General features: G+C 40.9%; 1 protein-coding gene across 2 annotated transcripts in view; it reads right to left on the reverse strand.

Moving 5' to 3' along the window:
• LOC119021716 (voltage-dependent calcium channel subunit alpha-2/delta-2-like) overlaps positions 1–16,522 on the reverse strand; it is a 43,574-nt gene that overhangs the window by 5,474 nt on the left and 21,578 nt on the right. For both annotated transcript variants that reach the window (XM_037102183.1, XM_037102184.1), the window contains 32 exons: positions 16,254–16,389; positions 15,510–15,641; positions 15,323–15,380; positions 15,176–15,226; positions 13,154–13,253; positions 12,881–13,042; positions 12,666–12,776; positions 12,486–12,564; positions 9,729–9,778; positions 9,454–9,543; positions 9,256–9,321; positions 8,525–8,599; positions 8,334–8,408; positions 8,129–8,200; positions 7,854–7,925; positions 6,496–6,557; positions 6,315–6,391; positions 6,167–6,227; positions 5,972–6,069; positions 5,797–5,887; positions 5,601–5,663; positions 5,406–5,509; positions 4,923–5,021; positions 4,553–4,644; positions 4,406–4,453; positions 3,739–3,810; positions 2,569–2,721; positions 2,415–2,467; positions 2,137–2,192; positions 1,631–1,754; positions 1,404–1,513; positions 1,202–1,284 (listed from right to left, as the gene is read on the reverse strand). In XM_037102183.1, the coding sequence (XP_036958078.1) occupies positions 1,202–1,284; positions 1,404–1,513; positions 1,631–1,754; positions 2,137–2,192; positions 2,415–2,467; positions 2,569–2,721; positions 3,739–3,810; positions 4,406–4,453; positions 4,553–4,644; positions 4,923–5,021; positions 5,406–5,509; positions 5,601–5,663; positions 5,797–5,887; positions 5,972–6,069; positions 6,167–6,227; positions 6,315–6,391; positions 6,496–6,557; positions 7,854–7,925; positions 8,129–8,200; positions 8,334–8,408; positions 8,525–8,599; positions 9,256–9,321; positions 9,454–9,543; positions 9,729–9,778; positions 12,486–12,564; positions 12,666–12,776; positions 12,881–13,042; positions 13,154–13,253; positions 15,176–15,226; positions 15,323–15,380; positions 15,510–15,641; positions 16,254–16,389 (2,775 nt within the window). The remainder of the gene's footprint in view (positions 1–1,201; positions 1,285–1,403; positions 1,514–1,630; positions 1,755–2,136; positions 2,193–2,414; positions 2,468–2,568; positions 2,722–3,738; positions 3,811–4,405; positions 4,454–4,552; positions 4,645–4,922; positions 5,022–5,405; positions 5,510–5,600; positions 5,664–5,796; positions 5,888–5,971; positions 6,070–6,166; positions 6,228–6,314; positions 6,392–6,495; positions 6,558–7,853; positions 7,926–8,128; positions 8,201–8,333; positions 8,409–8,524; positions 8,600–9,255; positions 9,322–9,453; positions 9,544–9,728; positions 9,779–12,485; positions 12,565–12,665; positions 12,777–12,880; positions 13,043–13,153; positions 13,254–15,175; positions 15,227–15,322; positions 15,381–15,509; positions 15,642–16,253; positions 16,390–16,522) is intronic.

Raw genomic sequence — 16,522 nt, forward strand, 5'->3', positions numbered from 1 at the left:
CTCCCAGCACTCAGTTTTAATTATTTCCCCTTTCTCTCTGTTCCAGAAACTTACAGAACTAGTTGGATCCAGCCAACACATTCAATTCAATTTAACCATCTGACAAGGTGTTCTGTTGAAGGATAGTGGCCACTTCACTAGGAGAGACTGACAGCACATCCACATGTGATATAATTTATACAGTTTTGGTGAAATGGCTCGTCTTGTGAACTTTTATGAAGTTCCAGCTGTTTTTCAGTACGTTCCGTGTTAGCTTTGCACCCTGGCTATCCTGGTCGGTGGAGCGGAGCTGCCTGTCAAAGCCAAGTATTGTTCATTTCAACTCAAGGGGGCTTTGTTGAAATGGCAATTCTAATAACAATATTGTCAAAGTGTAAAACTAAAATTCAGATAGTTTGGTCAGTATAATTTTAGCAGTTTGAAGTGCAGTGTTACACGAGGCAACCATGCAGCGCTGTCTGAAATAAAATAACTTAACAAATGTACCTATTTAGATTGAGGTGTTTTTTTTTGTTTTTTTTTAATTCAGTGGAACATTTTAAGTTTCTCTCTGAAAGGAATGACATTAATAGTTATAACGTCTGGGCGATGTAGCCGTAATCACCAGGTTAGCCAACTAGCTTAGTTGGCTACTGCTTATCTGGCAGAGATAAGCTTGCTAGATAGAGGGCAGCTAGGGGAGACTACAGTAACTCTTCATATTAACCATTATTACAGAATGCTAAATGTATAGTTCATTGAACTTTAATTGATAAATATTTCACTGTGAACAAACAATAAAATGGTTTATAAGCCATTTATTAAACAAATGTTTATCACAAAGTTGTAAATTAAAGCTTATTAAATGGTTAATAGCTACATTTGATAGTTATCTCACTGTTTACAAACTATCAATTGCTTATAAATTTAGTATTTTGTTAATGATGTTTATTATAAAGTGTTACAAACTGACAAGTCACATCTAATTAAGATTTGGGAGCGCACAGAGCTGGGACACAGTGAGAAGGTACATGATTAAAACTGAGTGAGAGGTTATTGCAGAGGTCATTATGTGGATCTGTGGATAATAGTAAACACAGAAATAATCTTATCAAAACAAAATATAGTTAATGTACTTTAATGTGCTCAAATTGTCCCGTCACATGCTCAGAACTGAGGGTCAAAAATACTTTAATGCTATATTTATAGTGAATCTACTCACTAAGGCACTGTAGTCAAAGCAGGAAGTCGGGCCTTTGCGATATCGTGCGTTGCTCAGTACTTCACATGGATTCTCCTCCTGGACTGTTTGCTTTTAGTTAAGCGAGGTAACAGTGAACTCACCTGATACACAAGATCGATGAGATCTTCCACTTTCAACACAAATACGAGCACCACAGAGTGTGTGTGCACAGAAAGGATACACTCTGTCCTGACCTGTGTCAATCTCTCTATCTCACATGAGCTGCAGGGGAGCGTCTCAGCGACCACGAACAGGAGGTTTGTGTTTTCTATCCGCTTGGCGTGGAACAGCCTGTGGGAGACAGTGATGGATATTTAGCCAGCTTCATTCAGTGTGCTCAGCACAGGTAACACTCTGCAAACACACTCTGCCGACACTGCAGAAAAAGACATTTTAAAAAACACACACCGTGAGCAGTTTCCACAGTCTTGCAGCATGTTGTAGGAGTTGGTGGTGTTTGTGAAGTAGAACTGGCTTTGGATGGTCACACAGCTGCTTTCCTTCATCTCAAAGCCGTCGACCAGGACATCATCTGGAACACAAACCCATTCAGTTTTAGTATTTCATATGTTTATAACATTCTTACAGCTCATTTTTGTTTTGTTTTGTTTTTTTTTATGTAGCTAATATTGGCTTGAATTGATTGTCTCACAGATTCACATCTAGATGTTGCTGTTTACTGACGCCCTGCTGCGTGAAAACACTTCATCGGTAACAAAAAACCCTTTTAATGAGGTTTGTGGCAACAGACGTTTGTGACGAAAAAATAAGGACAACATGCAAATGAGCTCGTTAAATTTTTGACGACTTTATTTCGTCTAATCCGTATCATGTTTACCATGAAAGCGGTAAGTGATGAGCCCACAGATATTCATGTGTGCACACAAAGATTGTGTCAAGATGCAGTACTCCACCTTGGTAGAGCCAGCTGTTGTAGGCTAGTCCGTACAGTAGCTGCTGGGTCACAGACCTGAAAGTGTTCACATGGCACATTGTTAAAAGAACGAAACACACACTGTGACCATGAATACAAAGGAATAAACAACATGTCACAGCCACAGTAACACTGAGCTGAAAATAACCGAGTGGCATCTGTTTTACGATCAGAAGTCTGAACACAGTTAAGATTGTTTTCAAAGGGCACCCTCACGAGGTCTCCTTGTTGTTTGACATGCAGTAAACACATTCTCACCATGCCACTGTGGATGTCCACCACGCCAAGCTGAGGACGTCAGCGATGGACGGCTGCAGAAACAGAGAAGATACAGAGTCAAGTTTTCCATCACACTGAGTGATGAAGATATGTCCCCACATCTAATATCTGCTGGTGGGGGTGGTCCTCTTACCACAAAGATGCCCCTGGGTGCTGCACCAGTGTGGCTGCTGCTGACCGGCTCACATGCGGACTGGAAGTGGAAAGACTGACGACGGGTGTAGATTGAGTTGTTGTAGAGCGCGTGCATCAGGTACGGGTCCACGTCGCCAAAGAAAAGACCAATCTGTGATGGGTGAAAGAAAGGACGAGACGGAGAGAGGGAGAGAGGGAGAGAGGGAGGAAGAGGAACTGCTTCAGGGAAACAGCGTGCTACAAACAGAAGGTAACTGTGATGACCAACGCTGAAGTCAGTTGAGATAGAACCTCTGATTAACCTGTAACCAAAACCGACTTTTGACTCCAGCAATCGTAAATTATCTGTGTCTGTCTGGTGTCATCGTTTCCAGGAATATCTGTTTCTGTCTGTCAGGACATAAACACTGAAAACGGAGTTCCTGAATATCTTCACCCTGGAGACAGCTTTGTTTTCATAATTGCCTGTGTATGTGTTGACAGGGCGTAAAAGTGCTTGCGTTTGCTACTAACAGGCTGAGGTTGTTATACCAAGTGTCTGACAACATTTCAGAAATGATTCCTGCAGTAGCTGCTGAAGAATACTATTCTTTTTTTGTATCAAGACACACAAGAAACACTCAAGGAGAGGTCTCACTCTGACACCTCAAGGTGAGTTGCAGGAAGACGAGGGTGGCGACATGAGTCAGAGCTGGAGAGAGGAGTTCAGGGTTTACCTCCAAGAACTGCCTCACGATTTTTTCCAAAGTCGTGGCTGAATATTTAACTCACGCTGACGATGTGGATGAAGCAACAAAAGTAACAACCCGCCTTGCGGGATTTCAGAGGGAGACTTGTGTTTCTGGGATCTTATAATTATCTAACAAGAAGGACGAATTGTTTCTGTAATGTTGTCAGACACTTTGAAGAACAAACTCAGCCTGTCAGCTGCAAAAACAAGCTCTTTTAGGGTACATCGTTCAACTTTTAGGGATTATATCAAAGCCATATTGTGGCTGCAGGTTGACAGGACAGATTCCTTAACTTTTGGTGAGGAGGCACCCACATATGTACATAGTTTCCAAATGTAAAAAGAAAGGTTTTTCATCATGCTTAAACACAGTTGATAAGACACACTGTGCATCTCATCGTGACAGTAAACAGTGGACGTTACCACACACAGACAAACCTTTTTCCAGTGATCTCTCTGATTGGACATGACCAGGAACCCACCATCATCGATGAGATAGCAGAGGAGGTCCTACAGACAACAAGGCACAATTATCTGCACAGGCAGCAGCAGCTTGTAACTCTTTACTGTTTCACTGAACAGCAGCGGAGCACAGATGGTCTCAGATACAGGCTGATGTTATCTGACTATATCAACATTTTTAGAAAGTGTTCATTTCTTTACTCTTGCTTCAAGTTTTCTTGTAATTTAAACTCATAACATAATAAAATAAATCATTTATTTCAAGAAAATAAGAGTTTGAGGTTCATTCTGACTAAATTGCTGGTTAATTGGGAGATTGTTCACTGTGAAACATCAAGTTGAGAAGTTGACAAGTTGAGCTCACAGCCTCTTAATCTTAATTATACACAACAGGCGGCACTGTGGATTTTCTTAATTACACTGTCAGCTTTTATAAGTGTTCCTCATATCTGTGAGCTGACTGACTGAAAGAGAGACAGGCAGCCACAACAGCTCGTGTTGGTCTTTAAATTGTTTCGTCTAAGTGACTAAATTAATAGTAATGGGTTTTAAGAACACATTAAACCTCTGAAGGACTGACGACAGTATACAGCTGTAGTCGCAGGTTGCGTTAATGTGCGAACGGAAAACAAAACGTTCTTACGTCAGTGTTCACTTCACAGTCCATCTCACAACTCCTGGACGGTCCGCACTGTTTAACAAAATGAATAATGAGACAGTGAGTCACTTTTGTCACAGTAAGTGCCGTCTAGTTAAGAGGTTAGGAGTCATTTGTGTCACTGTGCTGGACCTTGTGTGAGCCCTGTCGACTGTCTGACACATTGCTGGCCAGGATCTTAAACTTGTCCACCCACGCTTCCAAATCCAGCTTCACACCGACCACTGAGAGCGAGGATCCACACAATCAACACGAAGAGAGGAAGAAGAGGGCGGGAGGAAGAATTTCAGTAAGAAGCAAGTATAAACCAGAGGCAGCTGAAGTATCCAGATAATGTGGGAATCTCATCAAGATACCACATATAAGGCATTCTACAGTATATTATAGTATTTGATAAGTAGTATTTTGCATCCCTGTTTTTTTGAATGAGTCTATACATGAATATCATGCATAGTATATATATAGTTTGCCATGTAAATCTACCTCATCTTAGTTGTCTTACCTGAAGGTTTCAGCAGTTTGCCTCCTAAATTCACCTCAACAGCGGAAGTTACCAGAATTCCAACAGTGCCATTTTCCGAACCAACAGGATCATCCAAGGCTAAAACAAAAACACAAAACAAATTATGCTAGTAAAAATAAAAAATACATAGTCTGATATCACACAGAGCTCCACTGGGTCTGACTACAAGTAGAATAGCAGTAATATTGACCCCACATGAGCCTGTTGGCAGCCTGAGATCCTCAGGTTGGACCCTGCTAACCATTCAAAAGTCGAGGCTTAAATCTAAAGATGACCAAGCTTTTACAATTGTCTTTTTACCATCGTCTGCCTGAGGACATGAGGCTATGAAATCGGCGCTATGAGAGTGGTGAGAATGAACCAGAACGTTGAAAGATACAGCTGCCTTTCAAATGCTTATGGTCATTTTGTTTTAATTTTTTTATTTAAGCCACTTTGAGATCTGTTGGCACAGTTACTCACTGGATTTCGGTGGAGCTCTGAACATGTAGCCTTTGTTGTCGAGGCTCCGTCTGTAGTAATTCGAATTGAAGGGTTCAGGATCTTCGTCCCATAACTCAGCAGCTCTGTACAAACACCACACAAATCATTAAATGGAAGAATATCTTTACGACTGCTGATATATTTCACTGCATTGAGTAAGCGCATCAGTCTTACATGTTCGGAAACACCCGTGTAATTCCTCCATCGGTAGAGGCAAATACAGCCAGGAAGCCGTACCTGTAACAAGATTTCACTTAGGCAGCTGTTTGTTGCTCTGATGCCATCAAAGCAGATTAATGTTCATTTTCTTGGCGGTGTGTGAGACTGTGTGTGTGTGTGTGTGCGTGTGTGTGTGGTTGTGTTGGCTCACGAATTCAGATCTTTGTTCTTCCAAACACGAGAGGCCAGCTGCCCGATAATCCTCGAATCCAAAATCAGGTTGTGGATGAGGCCTTGGTCACCTGAGACACAAAACAAGCGTATTATATCTCATCTGTGCGTCTGCAGCGTGGCAGATCTCGACTGGATGCCTGCAACACACTCACACTCATCAGATTCTGGGGAGATGTCCAGCATGAGCGAGAGGAAGTTCTGCAAAAACTGTGTGTTGTTGTCAGAAAGATGCAGACGTTTGCAGTACTCTCTGGAGAAACAGAGGACAGAGTTAACGCCACGGGACGCGGAAAGAGTGAAATCAGGAGTGAAGTGAAGCGAAGTGAAAAGAGAGGCGGTGTTTTAACCTTGGAGCCAGAAACACGTGTCCTGCCGATTCAAATGAGCTGGGCAGCAACGACTGCATATCTGCAGACACAGAAGGGGGATGTGAATTTTTTCCATCTCATCTTTGTGTATGATGTTAATAAAACCTCAGTGCCTCCCTCTACTCACACTGGAGCTGCAGCATCACGTCACTCAGGTCTGCCTGGATGTAGAATTCATTGTAGGGAGGTAACACCAGACCGAGGCTACAGGAGAGAGCATCAAGCGTGAGGAGAACACAGCAGAGGAGGTATCTTAGAGACAACCGATCGAGCTGGCTGGTTGACTAATTCTTAACATTAAAACTCACCTGTAATCTGTGCCGTTGATAGGAGTCCAGGTGTAACCCCTGAACACCTCGTCAATGTATTGCTACAGTAAAGAGAGACACTTCAGTAAACAGGTAACATCTACCTGCTTTATAACACTGTGCGTATAAAATCCTTTAGAGTACATCCCTACACTCACTTTTCAAATCTGCATTGATAAGATTTCTTTAAAAGTGTCAATGTTTTGGTCTGTAATTAAAAGAGGTGCCACATCACTAAACAAAAGCATTATCACTCTCTTCATACAGAGTCTAACACCAGACAGCATCTAAATATGATTAAAGTTTTAAATGTTTGCATTTTTTCTAATTAAAAAATATTTTTTTAAATATCTAAGAAAACCGGTCTGTATTTTCAACCACAGCAGTACTTGTACTTGAATATGACACATTTTGTTGCTCCTATCTCTGTCTTCTAAATGTCAAATTTCTTTGTCAAACAACAAAAAACAGAAAAAAGAGAAAAAAAATTGCCAACATGCTCATCCACATGTGTCCAGATCTTGTGTGATGTTGGATTATTATGTGACCGTCACACATATTCTTTATACTATATTCTGTGAACATTCTGTCCAAGGCGGCTGTAGCTCAGCGGGTAGAACAGGTCGACTAGTGATCGAAAGGTCGCTAGTTCAAATCCCGGCTCAGGGCAAGGCTGAGCTGCATGTCGAAGTGTCTTTGAGCAAGATACTGAACCCCACATTGCTCACTAGTGAGGGCCCTGCGATGAGCTGGCGACTTGTCCAGGGAGTACCCTGCCCTCGCCCTGAGACAAGGCGGTTACGGATAATGACATGACATTCTGTCCAATATTTTGCAAAAGCTTTTACATTTAAAAACATTTATTTTGTTCACATTTATTTTTATATGTGATCCTGATGAGTCTTTTTTCATGGAATGTTTGTCACACTAATTTTACAAATAGCACATTAAATTAACTCAAATTAATGTATATGGTCAAAAAATGTAGGGTAAGAAAAAAATAATTGGAGCTTTAACACAGTTAAACCACTTATTTGGAAACAAAGGCACTGTGAAAGTTGAAACGTACTTTAAATATGTATGTTATTTAATTGCAGATGTTAGATTTGTTCAACTCTCTGTGATGATCGTGGTGCCTCATATTCATATTCATTCTGCTGCACAGAGCTGTCATTGTCTGTTAAATAAGCCAAAGAGCAGGTTAACTATGGGATTCAAATCTGTTAACTGTCTGAGCAGCATGTTTCATGAATCTACCAGAGGGGGCGGGACTTCACCTCCCTATTGCACATGTGTTTGGGAAATCTATATGATAGCTACAGTGAGACTTAAGTTCTTTAGAAAGAGGATCAACTTACCTCATCAATGGACTTAATGAGAGTTTTGACCTGCATTTCACCCGGTTTTCCATCAATCATTTGCCGCCGAATCTAGGAAACACAAAGCAGTTATATTCAGTCGAAAACATCTTAAGAAAACATGTTATGTCAGCATTCGGTTACCTGCACAGGACACGGCAGACTGGAAAGCAGACTGTCCTGAGGCAGATAATGTTTACTGGCCTGGTAACAACCTTGAGCATGAGCTCAACAATGGCAGAAACAGACACTTTTCTGTTCCAGTCAGTGCTCACCTCCTCTTTATTGCTGTCTTCAACCTCTGCATCCAGGAAGTCCAGTGTCACAGGCTCAGGGAGGTTCACCAGCTGAGAAAAGTTGAATCAAAGCAATATATCAACATGAAACAAACAAGTATATCACAATCATAACTGTCCAAAATATCACTTAAACCCAAAGTTTGTATTGTCTCCCACTTTGGCAGATTAAAAAAAAAATCACCTTTGGCTTGAGATTAGGATGGAGGAGAAGATATCCATTTGGATCAATAGCAAATATGTATCCATTGGCTCCAAGCTGTTAAGGAAATTAAAAAAAGAACAAGGAGTAGCAATGATATTACCAGCAATGCACTTTCCATCACGAGTACAATGAAGAAAAATATGACTAATAATGGTGCTGAGGTGACATACATTGTACCGTGGTGTCAGACGCTTTATCTCATCAAGATGCACGTCGACTCCCATCACACCTAATATCAGCTGATTCTGGTCAGACAAAAGCAACAATACAAGCAGACAGTTGTTGAAGTAAGTCAGGCACAAAAAGTCTTTTTTTTTCTTTACACTTTTACGAAATAAAATAAAATAAATAAAATAATGTTAACTAATGAGCTTTAGATGTGCTAGCAGGCAGATTTTGTTCAGTTACAACAGCTTCCAGCTGGTAAGAAGCTTGATGTTTTCCCTGTTTCAAGTGTTTATGCTAAGCTATGCTAGCCTTCCCGAGCAGTAGTTTCACATTTACCGTACAGACATGAAGGTGGTATCGATCTTTTCCTCTACGGCTTGTTTCCCAAAATGTCTCTCTTGCTTCCTAATGGTTCTTTTAAGGGTAATTTAAAATTTACTTATTGGAATTATTTATTGAAAATATAAAAATAGACGACATATAAATAAATAATACATGCAGTCTCAACAGGAGGCACCATATCTTAATAAAATGTGTCAATAGGATAAACACAATAAAGCCCACATGGGGCTAAATGGCTAATGTAGGCCCATCAATCTGCTTGTTAGGACGCTCTCCATTGCAACCAATTCAGTAATTATATTTAGATCCTCATCAAGCACTTATTTTACTCTATACTACTGAGCTAAACTCTGTGACACTCAACCTTTCAAACAATTTCCAGTTTTGTTACCTGTGACTTTCCGTCCATGGTGAGATTAAATACAGGCAGAGTCCCAGTTACCACCATCCCCAGACCCTATAGAGTCCAAAGACAGAGTCCCCATTCAGTTTAACTGTGATGCTGTGTATTTATTGCATGTATATGCTGCATGTTTGAGGCGTTTACTATATTTGATCACATGCCGCCAGCAGGGTCGTGCAGCCTCACCAAAGCATCCTGATACACATTTGTCCACTGAACCTGCTTGGCATCGCTGCCTGCCAGGACCATGGGGCGTCCCAGCACGTCCAGGTACTCCTGACAGAACAAAAGAGATACGTGACCGGCCGCAGCTCTAAAGCAACCAACAATAACAGACTGAGGGGGGAATGGGTGTGCAAACAAATGGAGGTAGATGTTTCTATAGAGGGAGTGAGCCCCACAAGGACAATTAGAAACAGTGAACAGGGATCAGCTGTGTCAGGGGCACTAGACAAACCCACCTGGGTGTTAATCCTTATAGCACAGATGGAACGGATCTCAAAATAGTAACCTGGCAGGCGACAGAGAAAAAAAAAGACAAACAGAAAGAGAGAGAGAGAGAGAGAGAGAGAGAGAGAGAGAGAGAGAGAGAAGGGGGGGGAGTGAGAGGAAAAGCATGTGTGAGAGATGCTATCAGAAAAAAACCCACAGGAGTGGTGCTCATAAATATTCCACATTTTACTAGATGTTACTAGACCAGTGACTCAGCTACTTAACTCCCACAGATAGGAAGCTTAAAGAGGAATACCACTGAGCTTTGAAACTGAGGTATCTCTATTTGTATCTGCACAGTTCAGTCAAGACCATGAAATCGGCTGAAAGTCTGACCTAAAAGCTCCTGTAGAACCTCAAACCCTATATCTGATCAGAAGCTGCTTCCTGGGAACTCTCTCTCTCTCTCTCTCTCTGTCTCTCATGTTCTGTGGTCATGGAAAAGACGGTACTCTGTTTCAGAAAGGTCAAATTATTGACCTGCATCAAGCAAAGAAAACAAGTACAACAACGAGATTGCCGAAGCTCCTAAAACTGCGCTGAGAACCATACAACTTGTTATCAAAACCTGTAAGGATAGTGGTGAACCGTCATCTCCGAGGGAGAAATGTTGTCGGAAAAAAAATCTTGAATGATCATGATCGGATCTGATCTGTTAAACGTTTTGGTGAAATCAAATGGAAATCAACGTTAATATCAATGTATTGTGAAATCAACATTCACGGCTATGTTGAATAGTGAGAGGAGGAGCATTTCCACACACACAATGCGAAAAGATCTCAAGGGATTTGGACTGAGCAGCTGTGTGGCCTTAAGAAAACCACTAATCAGTGATGCAAATGAGAAAAAACGGCTTCAGTTTGCTGGGGAGGATAAAGATTGGACTCTGGAGCAATGGAAAAAAAGGTCATGTGGTCTGATGAGTCCAGATTTACCCTGTTCCAGAGTGATGGGCGCATCAGGGTCAGAAGAGAGGCTGATGAAGTGATGCACCCATCATGCCTAATGCCCAACGTACAAGCCTGTGAGGGCAGTGTTATAATCTGGGGTGGCTTCAGTTGGTCAGGTCTTGGTTCAGCGATGAAAATGAGGTCAGCTGACTGCCTGGATATATTGAAGGACCAGGTTTTTTCAAAGAAATTCCAAGATGACAATGCCACAATTCATTGGGCTCAAATTGTGAAAGACTGTTTCAGGGAGCGTCCAGACTTAACCCCATTGAGAACCTTTGGGATGTGCTAGAGAAGACTCTACGCAGCGACCCGGCTCTCCCATCATCAGCACAAGATCTTGCCAAAAAATGTCTGCAAATCTGGATGGGATTAAATGTTGTTACAAGCTTATCAAAATGAAATATTGGAGTGTGTCACTTTTTTTTGGAGCCAGGCAGTGTATGAACTATAATTCTACTTAAAAGCTCTCATTAAATGTCATTAACCCCGGATGTGTTTTTGATACATTTCATAAAATCATATCATTCATAATCCACACACTGCAAGTTCCCTTGCTGATCTGGGATAACCCAATGTGCCTTTGTTGTGTGATAACCTCCTTCAATGGACATAATCAGATTACACAGAAGGGCATTTTCCTCCAAGATATAACTTGCACCAGTTCAAAACCTGCACGCAAAAGACATTGACTTTGTCTGAACTACTTATCTACAATTATTCAGTGTGTCGTTAACTCAGTCCCTGCACGAGCAAAATGCATCCTAGCAAACATGAATTCTTCTGGAAAGATCAATGCCACAGAGCACCGTGAGCCTTGTGGGTCAGTGCACTGTGCTCTACATTAGGCTCAGTGATGTATTTGCTTGTTCTTTTGCCTAAGCATTGATTAATAAACATACTGTAGACTATTAAAGACTCTGCTGAGTGGGACTATTACAGCAATGAATTCAACATTATCCGGAGGGCTAAAAATATATGCACTCAATTCACCATTGATGCTTCACACACATCCATTATGTACACATTTTTTTACGTCACAACTTGTGTTTGGAGACGGCACAAACAGTAAGGACATTTTTGATAACAAAGGTTCACGTGTAATAACTGCAGAGATGCTCAGCCAGGGACACAACATCTCTGCAGGTGCCGGGGCATATGTGAACTGGGCTAATTAACCAAACCCCAGTCGACAAGAAAAATTGCAATTGTAATTTAATTAGAAATATATATACATATTTGAATTTAAACTGTTTAAACTGTTAACTTGAAGTAGCAAATATAGTTTAAACTGTTAGCTCAAATTATTAGACAAAAAGCTGAAATTGTTATTTGAGGTGATGAATACACGGTTGAAACTGTTAGCTTAAAGGAATAAATATGGTTGAAAGTCTCATCTTAAAATAATGGATACAAGTTTGAAATTGTTAGCCTCAAGTAATGGATAAAAAGGTGAAACTGTTAGCTTAAAGTGGCTAATAGATAAGTAGTTTGTCAAAAATGTCAGTCAAAGTAATGGTTAAATGGTTTAAACTCAAATTACCCAAATGAATAAATGGTTGAAATCCTAAAGGAATGGATTAAACTGTCTGGTTAATGGCTGAAACATACAGCTTCTGCCATACAGTATTCAGAACAAGTAAGAATATAAACTTGACCAAAGCAACGTTGACAATTCAATGGCTATAATATATGTGTTTGTATAATCAATAGTGCTAATCATGAAGGTACATCAGATAATAAAGTTTGGGCCCACTGCGCTACAGTATGACTCACCTTTATTGGTGCATGCGATCCATTGTAAAGGTGTGACATCATAGTTGTGCTGACCCACAGAAAAGGTGAAAACCCGAACCTGAGGAAGAACAAATAAAACACATGTTTTCAGAGGATGATTCAGACGCTGCGTGCCACTGAACTGTGTTCATGAAGGTGAGATGACCAGAACAAACTGACTGTTTTGTTGGGCCAGTTGTATTGCATGAAGACATCCTGAGCTCTGTCCTCTCCTCCATCAGTAAACAGCATGATTATTTTATTGCAGTTGGCTCGAGGGACATTCGTCTTCTGAAAAATACATTTGAAAGGGAGATGAAGGAGGAGGAACAACAGTTTTGGGCGCCAGTGAGACAGTGTCTCCGCAGTTGATCTGGAAATAAATATGTGCTTACATTTAACAGCTGGTTGAAAGCAAAATGAAATCCAGACTTGTAGTCTGTGGTGCCTTTAGCCTGCATCTGCTGCACTGCATCCTTGAAGATCTTTTTGTTGCGCACGTTAGCCTGGACGAGATGTTTGAAGCAGGGAACCACAGCCTCGGCCTTCTCATTAAACTGAAGAACAGCATGAGAGACAGAATGACTGAAAATCAGCTACAACAAAGCCAAGACAGAGAGATGTGAAATGATGGAGGATCAGTGGCGTAGACTATAGTAGATACTAACCCTGGCCACGTTGACGTAGTCATCATCAGACAAAGTGTCCAGCATTTCCATCACTGATGCTTTGATCAGTTTCAGGGTGAGTCCGCTGACGCTGCCGCTCCTGAGGAAACACAATTATGCAGCGGCAGATGTCTAAGTTTAGTTTGGACTAAAATAAGTATGAGAGCCAGGCTGCAGTTGATGTGAATAAAGTGCTTCCAAATGGGAACTAATTTTGTGGCATTTCCGACTCATTTTGTGTAAATTAGTGGGGCTACATTTTTGTACTCTGCCAACAACAATGGAGGAATGTGTGTGGAAATATGAGCACATGGAAAAGATCAGTGATTGAATCTTAAAACCCTTTTAGACATCCGGAAAATAAATCAGTGTGGAAGATTCTTGGTGAACTGATGAACTCCTGATTGTTTCAACATATTTAAAAAAAATACTCCCACTAAAATCTTCAGTAGTGGTGAAAACTTAACACGGGTTTCCTCCAGATGTTCAATCACAGAGGTACTTTCCCCTGCAGCAGAAATCATTCATCATCATTGTTCATATTTCCATTGTCTCCTCCAACATTTTGCAATCGACAAAGGAACCCACTCATGTACAGTTTGCGGTGACCTAAACACAACTTTGAGCAGTGCTGCTAAAACTGAAAGTATAAAAGACAATTAATGTAGCTCCAGTGAACATATGGACAAACACCGTTTAGCAAATTATACCTTCTGGATCCTTAATATTGTCAATAATCTTCAAGATTTTGGATTATAGTGGAAGTATAATCATATAAATTAATGTGCCGTTCATACATTTCCATTGTTAAGTACTCATACTTGCCTGATTAGACTCAAATGCACGGCTGCCTCAGAGACTCTCTTGTGTATGAACAAACCTGTTTCATGTTAATAAAAGGTCATGCATGAGGACACTTCTCATGTTTTCCTCATTCGACTCATTAACCTAGCAAAGTGTGCCAATGAAAGACCACTTATCACCTCAATGAATATCTGCCACAAGGACAAAACAGTGACACAGGGGGCTGCTGAACACCATCATGAATTTGAAAACAGAACAGACTCGACCACATCCTGATCGTGATCCACCAAGGTAACAGGAAACACAATTCAGTCTGATCATGTTTAAGCTTTAAGCACTTCTTGGCATAGAGTTAGACAGTGAGATCAATGCAACTCGGAAACCAGCAGCTAGGTTAGCTTAGCTTAGCATGTAGACTGTAAACAGAGGGAAGCAGTTAGCCTGGCTCTGTCAAGAGGTACACAAAAACAAACGCTGAACTGTAAAAATGAAAATTCACCGTGGCTGTGACTTCTTAGACAGCTAGCTCTCTCCACATGATCCTCAACTCTGTGCTAAGCTAAGCTAACGGGCTGATAGCTTTGGCCTGATGTTGAATGAAGACACATCAGAATGGTATCAATCTCCTCATCTGACTCAGCCAGAGTCTTCAGCCACAGTTATCTAATCATATCTACTCTATGATCCTCTTTGTTCCTCCAGTTACAATAAAACAACATCTAGAACGAGCCAATTTAGATTTTGTTCTAGCGTCTCTATCATCTTCAACTTAACCCTTAGTCTGTTACACACTGAGCTGCGTTTGACTGCTGTCTCAGTGCCAGTAAAATGTTTTTCCACTACAATACAACTTGATTCTACAGTAGCTCCTTTCTCTTGTTTCACTGGCCTTTAAACGCCCGAAGAAGCTGCTCACTTATGTGAAATAATGCCAGAGATGGTCTCTTCACCTCACTCATGTGAGAGAGAGAGACAGAGAGAGAGAGAGAGAGAGAGAGAGAGAGAGGAACAAGCGCAAGAAAAGGCCAAAGAGCACTTCACAGATGGATTTCAGCACCAGTTAATTATTTAAAACTGCAAGGAAACGAAACATTTTGTGTTTTGTTTTGTTTTTTACATCCCACGGACACAGGCAGTAGTGGAAAAGACATACACACTGGACACATTCACACAAGACAATTCAGACCCACAGATTTTGAAATCATATTAATTACTTACACATCAACCAGAATGACCATATCCTTGGGAGACGAGGCTCCCTGGATGTACCTGTGACAAAGAAAAAGATGCGATACTTCAGCCCTGTAAGTCTACGACACTTGCATGAGAACAACATGAAGAGATGTATGAAGCAGCAGACTGTACCAGGGCCTCCTCCTGACGTCATACAAGTCGATTTTATCAGGGGCTTTCCAAGGCGTAGCTGAAAAGATTTAAAGTAATTTTTTTGTCTTATATAACTGACATACATTTGAGGTCAATCCATTTAAAATCAAACCTCTGTAGTCATAATCAGGTCAGAAAACACAGCAGTGCTTGTTAATAGATCTACCTGGGTAGTAGCGAGTGACACCTGTCGCACTCCCGAACGCCTGCCACAGCAGAGACGGATCCTCCTGACTGTTTTCCATGAACACTTTCTCAAGCGCCTGCGTCCAGTTCAGCTCATTCAGAATGACTGGAGCTGGTGGGGAACAGAGTAACATTTCTTAGATATGCCCTTAAAATATGTTAAGTAAATGAACTCAGAAGCTTAGCGAGGTGAAGTCAGGCCCCTAATGGCTTGCCTCATGAGACCTTGTTTCAGAAAATAATTGTCCATTAGTCTGTGGCGAGAGATAGATAATTTTTGATCCTGCACCATGAATTACATACATTTTGATACACTTAAAAGACTCTGCAAACCAAGAAAGCCACATTTTGTTGTAAGGATTGTAAAATACCACTTTGTTTTGTGTAAAACTGCTCAGGAACACCAACATGGCTGTCACCTCGACACAGAAAAAGCATGAAAAGGTGAAAATCACAACAAGTGTGGACAGAACAGCTGTTAGTTCTTGGTTAGCATTAAACGAGACAACGTCTTCTAATTACGTATTTTCACAGTCTTGTGTTTGATTCATTGTTATGTCAATCTGCAAATTTCCAGAGTAGAAAATTGATCTTTTAAATCAACAAACATTGAATGTATAATAAAAAAAAAAAATTCTCTCTTCCATACTGTACATATATTGTCCAGCTTGTCCATCTTTACATGTTGCTGTGCAATAAGCAACTTCATAAGAACTCTACTTGCCTCCTTTATAGATATCTGTGGGAATCTGAACAGCTGTGTAGGAGTAGTTGACGTTGTTTTTGAAGTTCGGATCGTACACAAACTCCAGCTTGATGTGCGAAGGATTTTCCACCTCGCCTTCTCCGTCCATGGAATACTGCGAGAACATGAGAGAGAAAAGCGTTGTCACGACTACTGCACCTTTTTTTATATTGTAAACAGACTCTTTTGATTTACAGTCGACTGTCTGTCGAATGACCTCTGTAAATATGTATTTGCCTCTTACTCAC

This window comes from Acanthopagrus latus, chromosome 6, assembly GCF_904848185.1.
Source record: "Acanthopagrus latus isolate v.2019 chromosome 6, fAcaLat1.1, whole genome shotgun sequence".
NCBI classification, from domain to species: Eukaryota; Metazoa; Chordata; class Actinopteri; order Spariformes; family Sparidae; genus Acanthopagrus; species Acanthopagrus latus.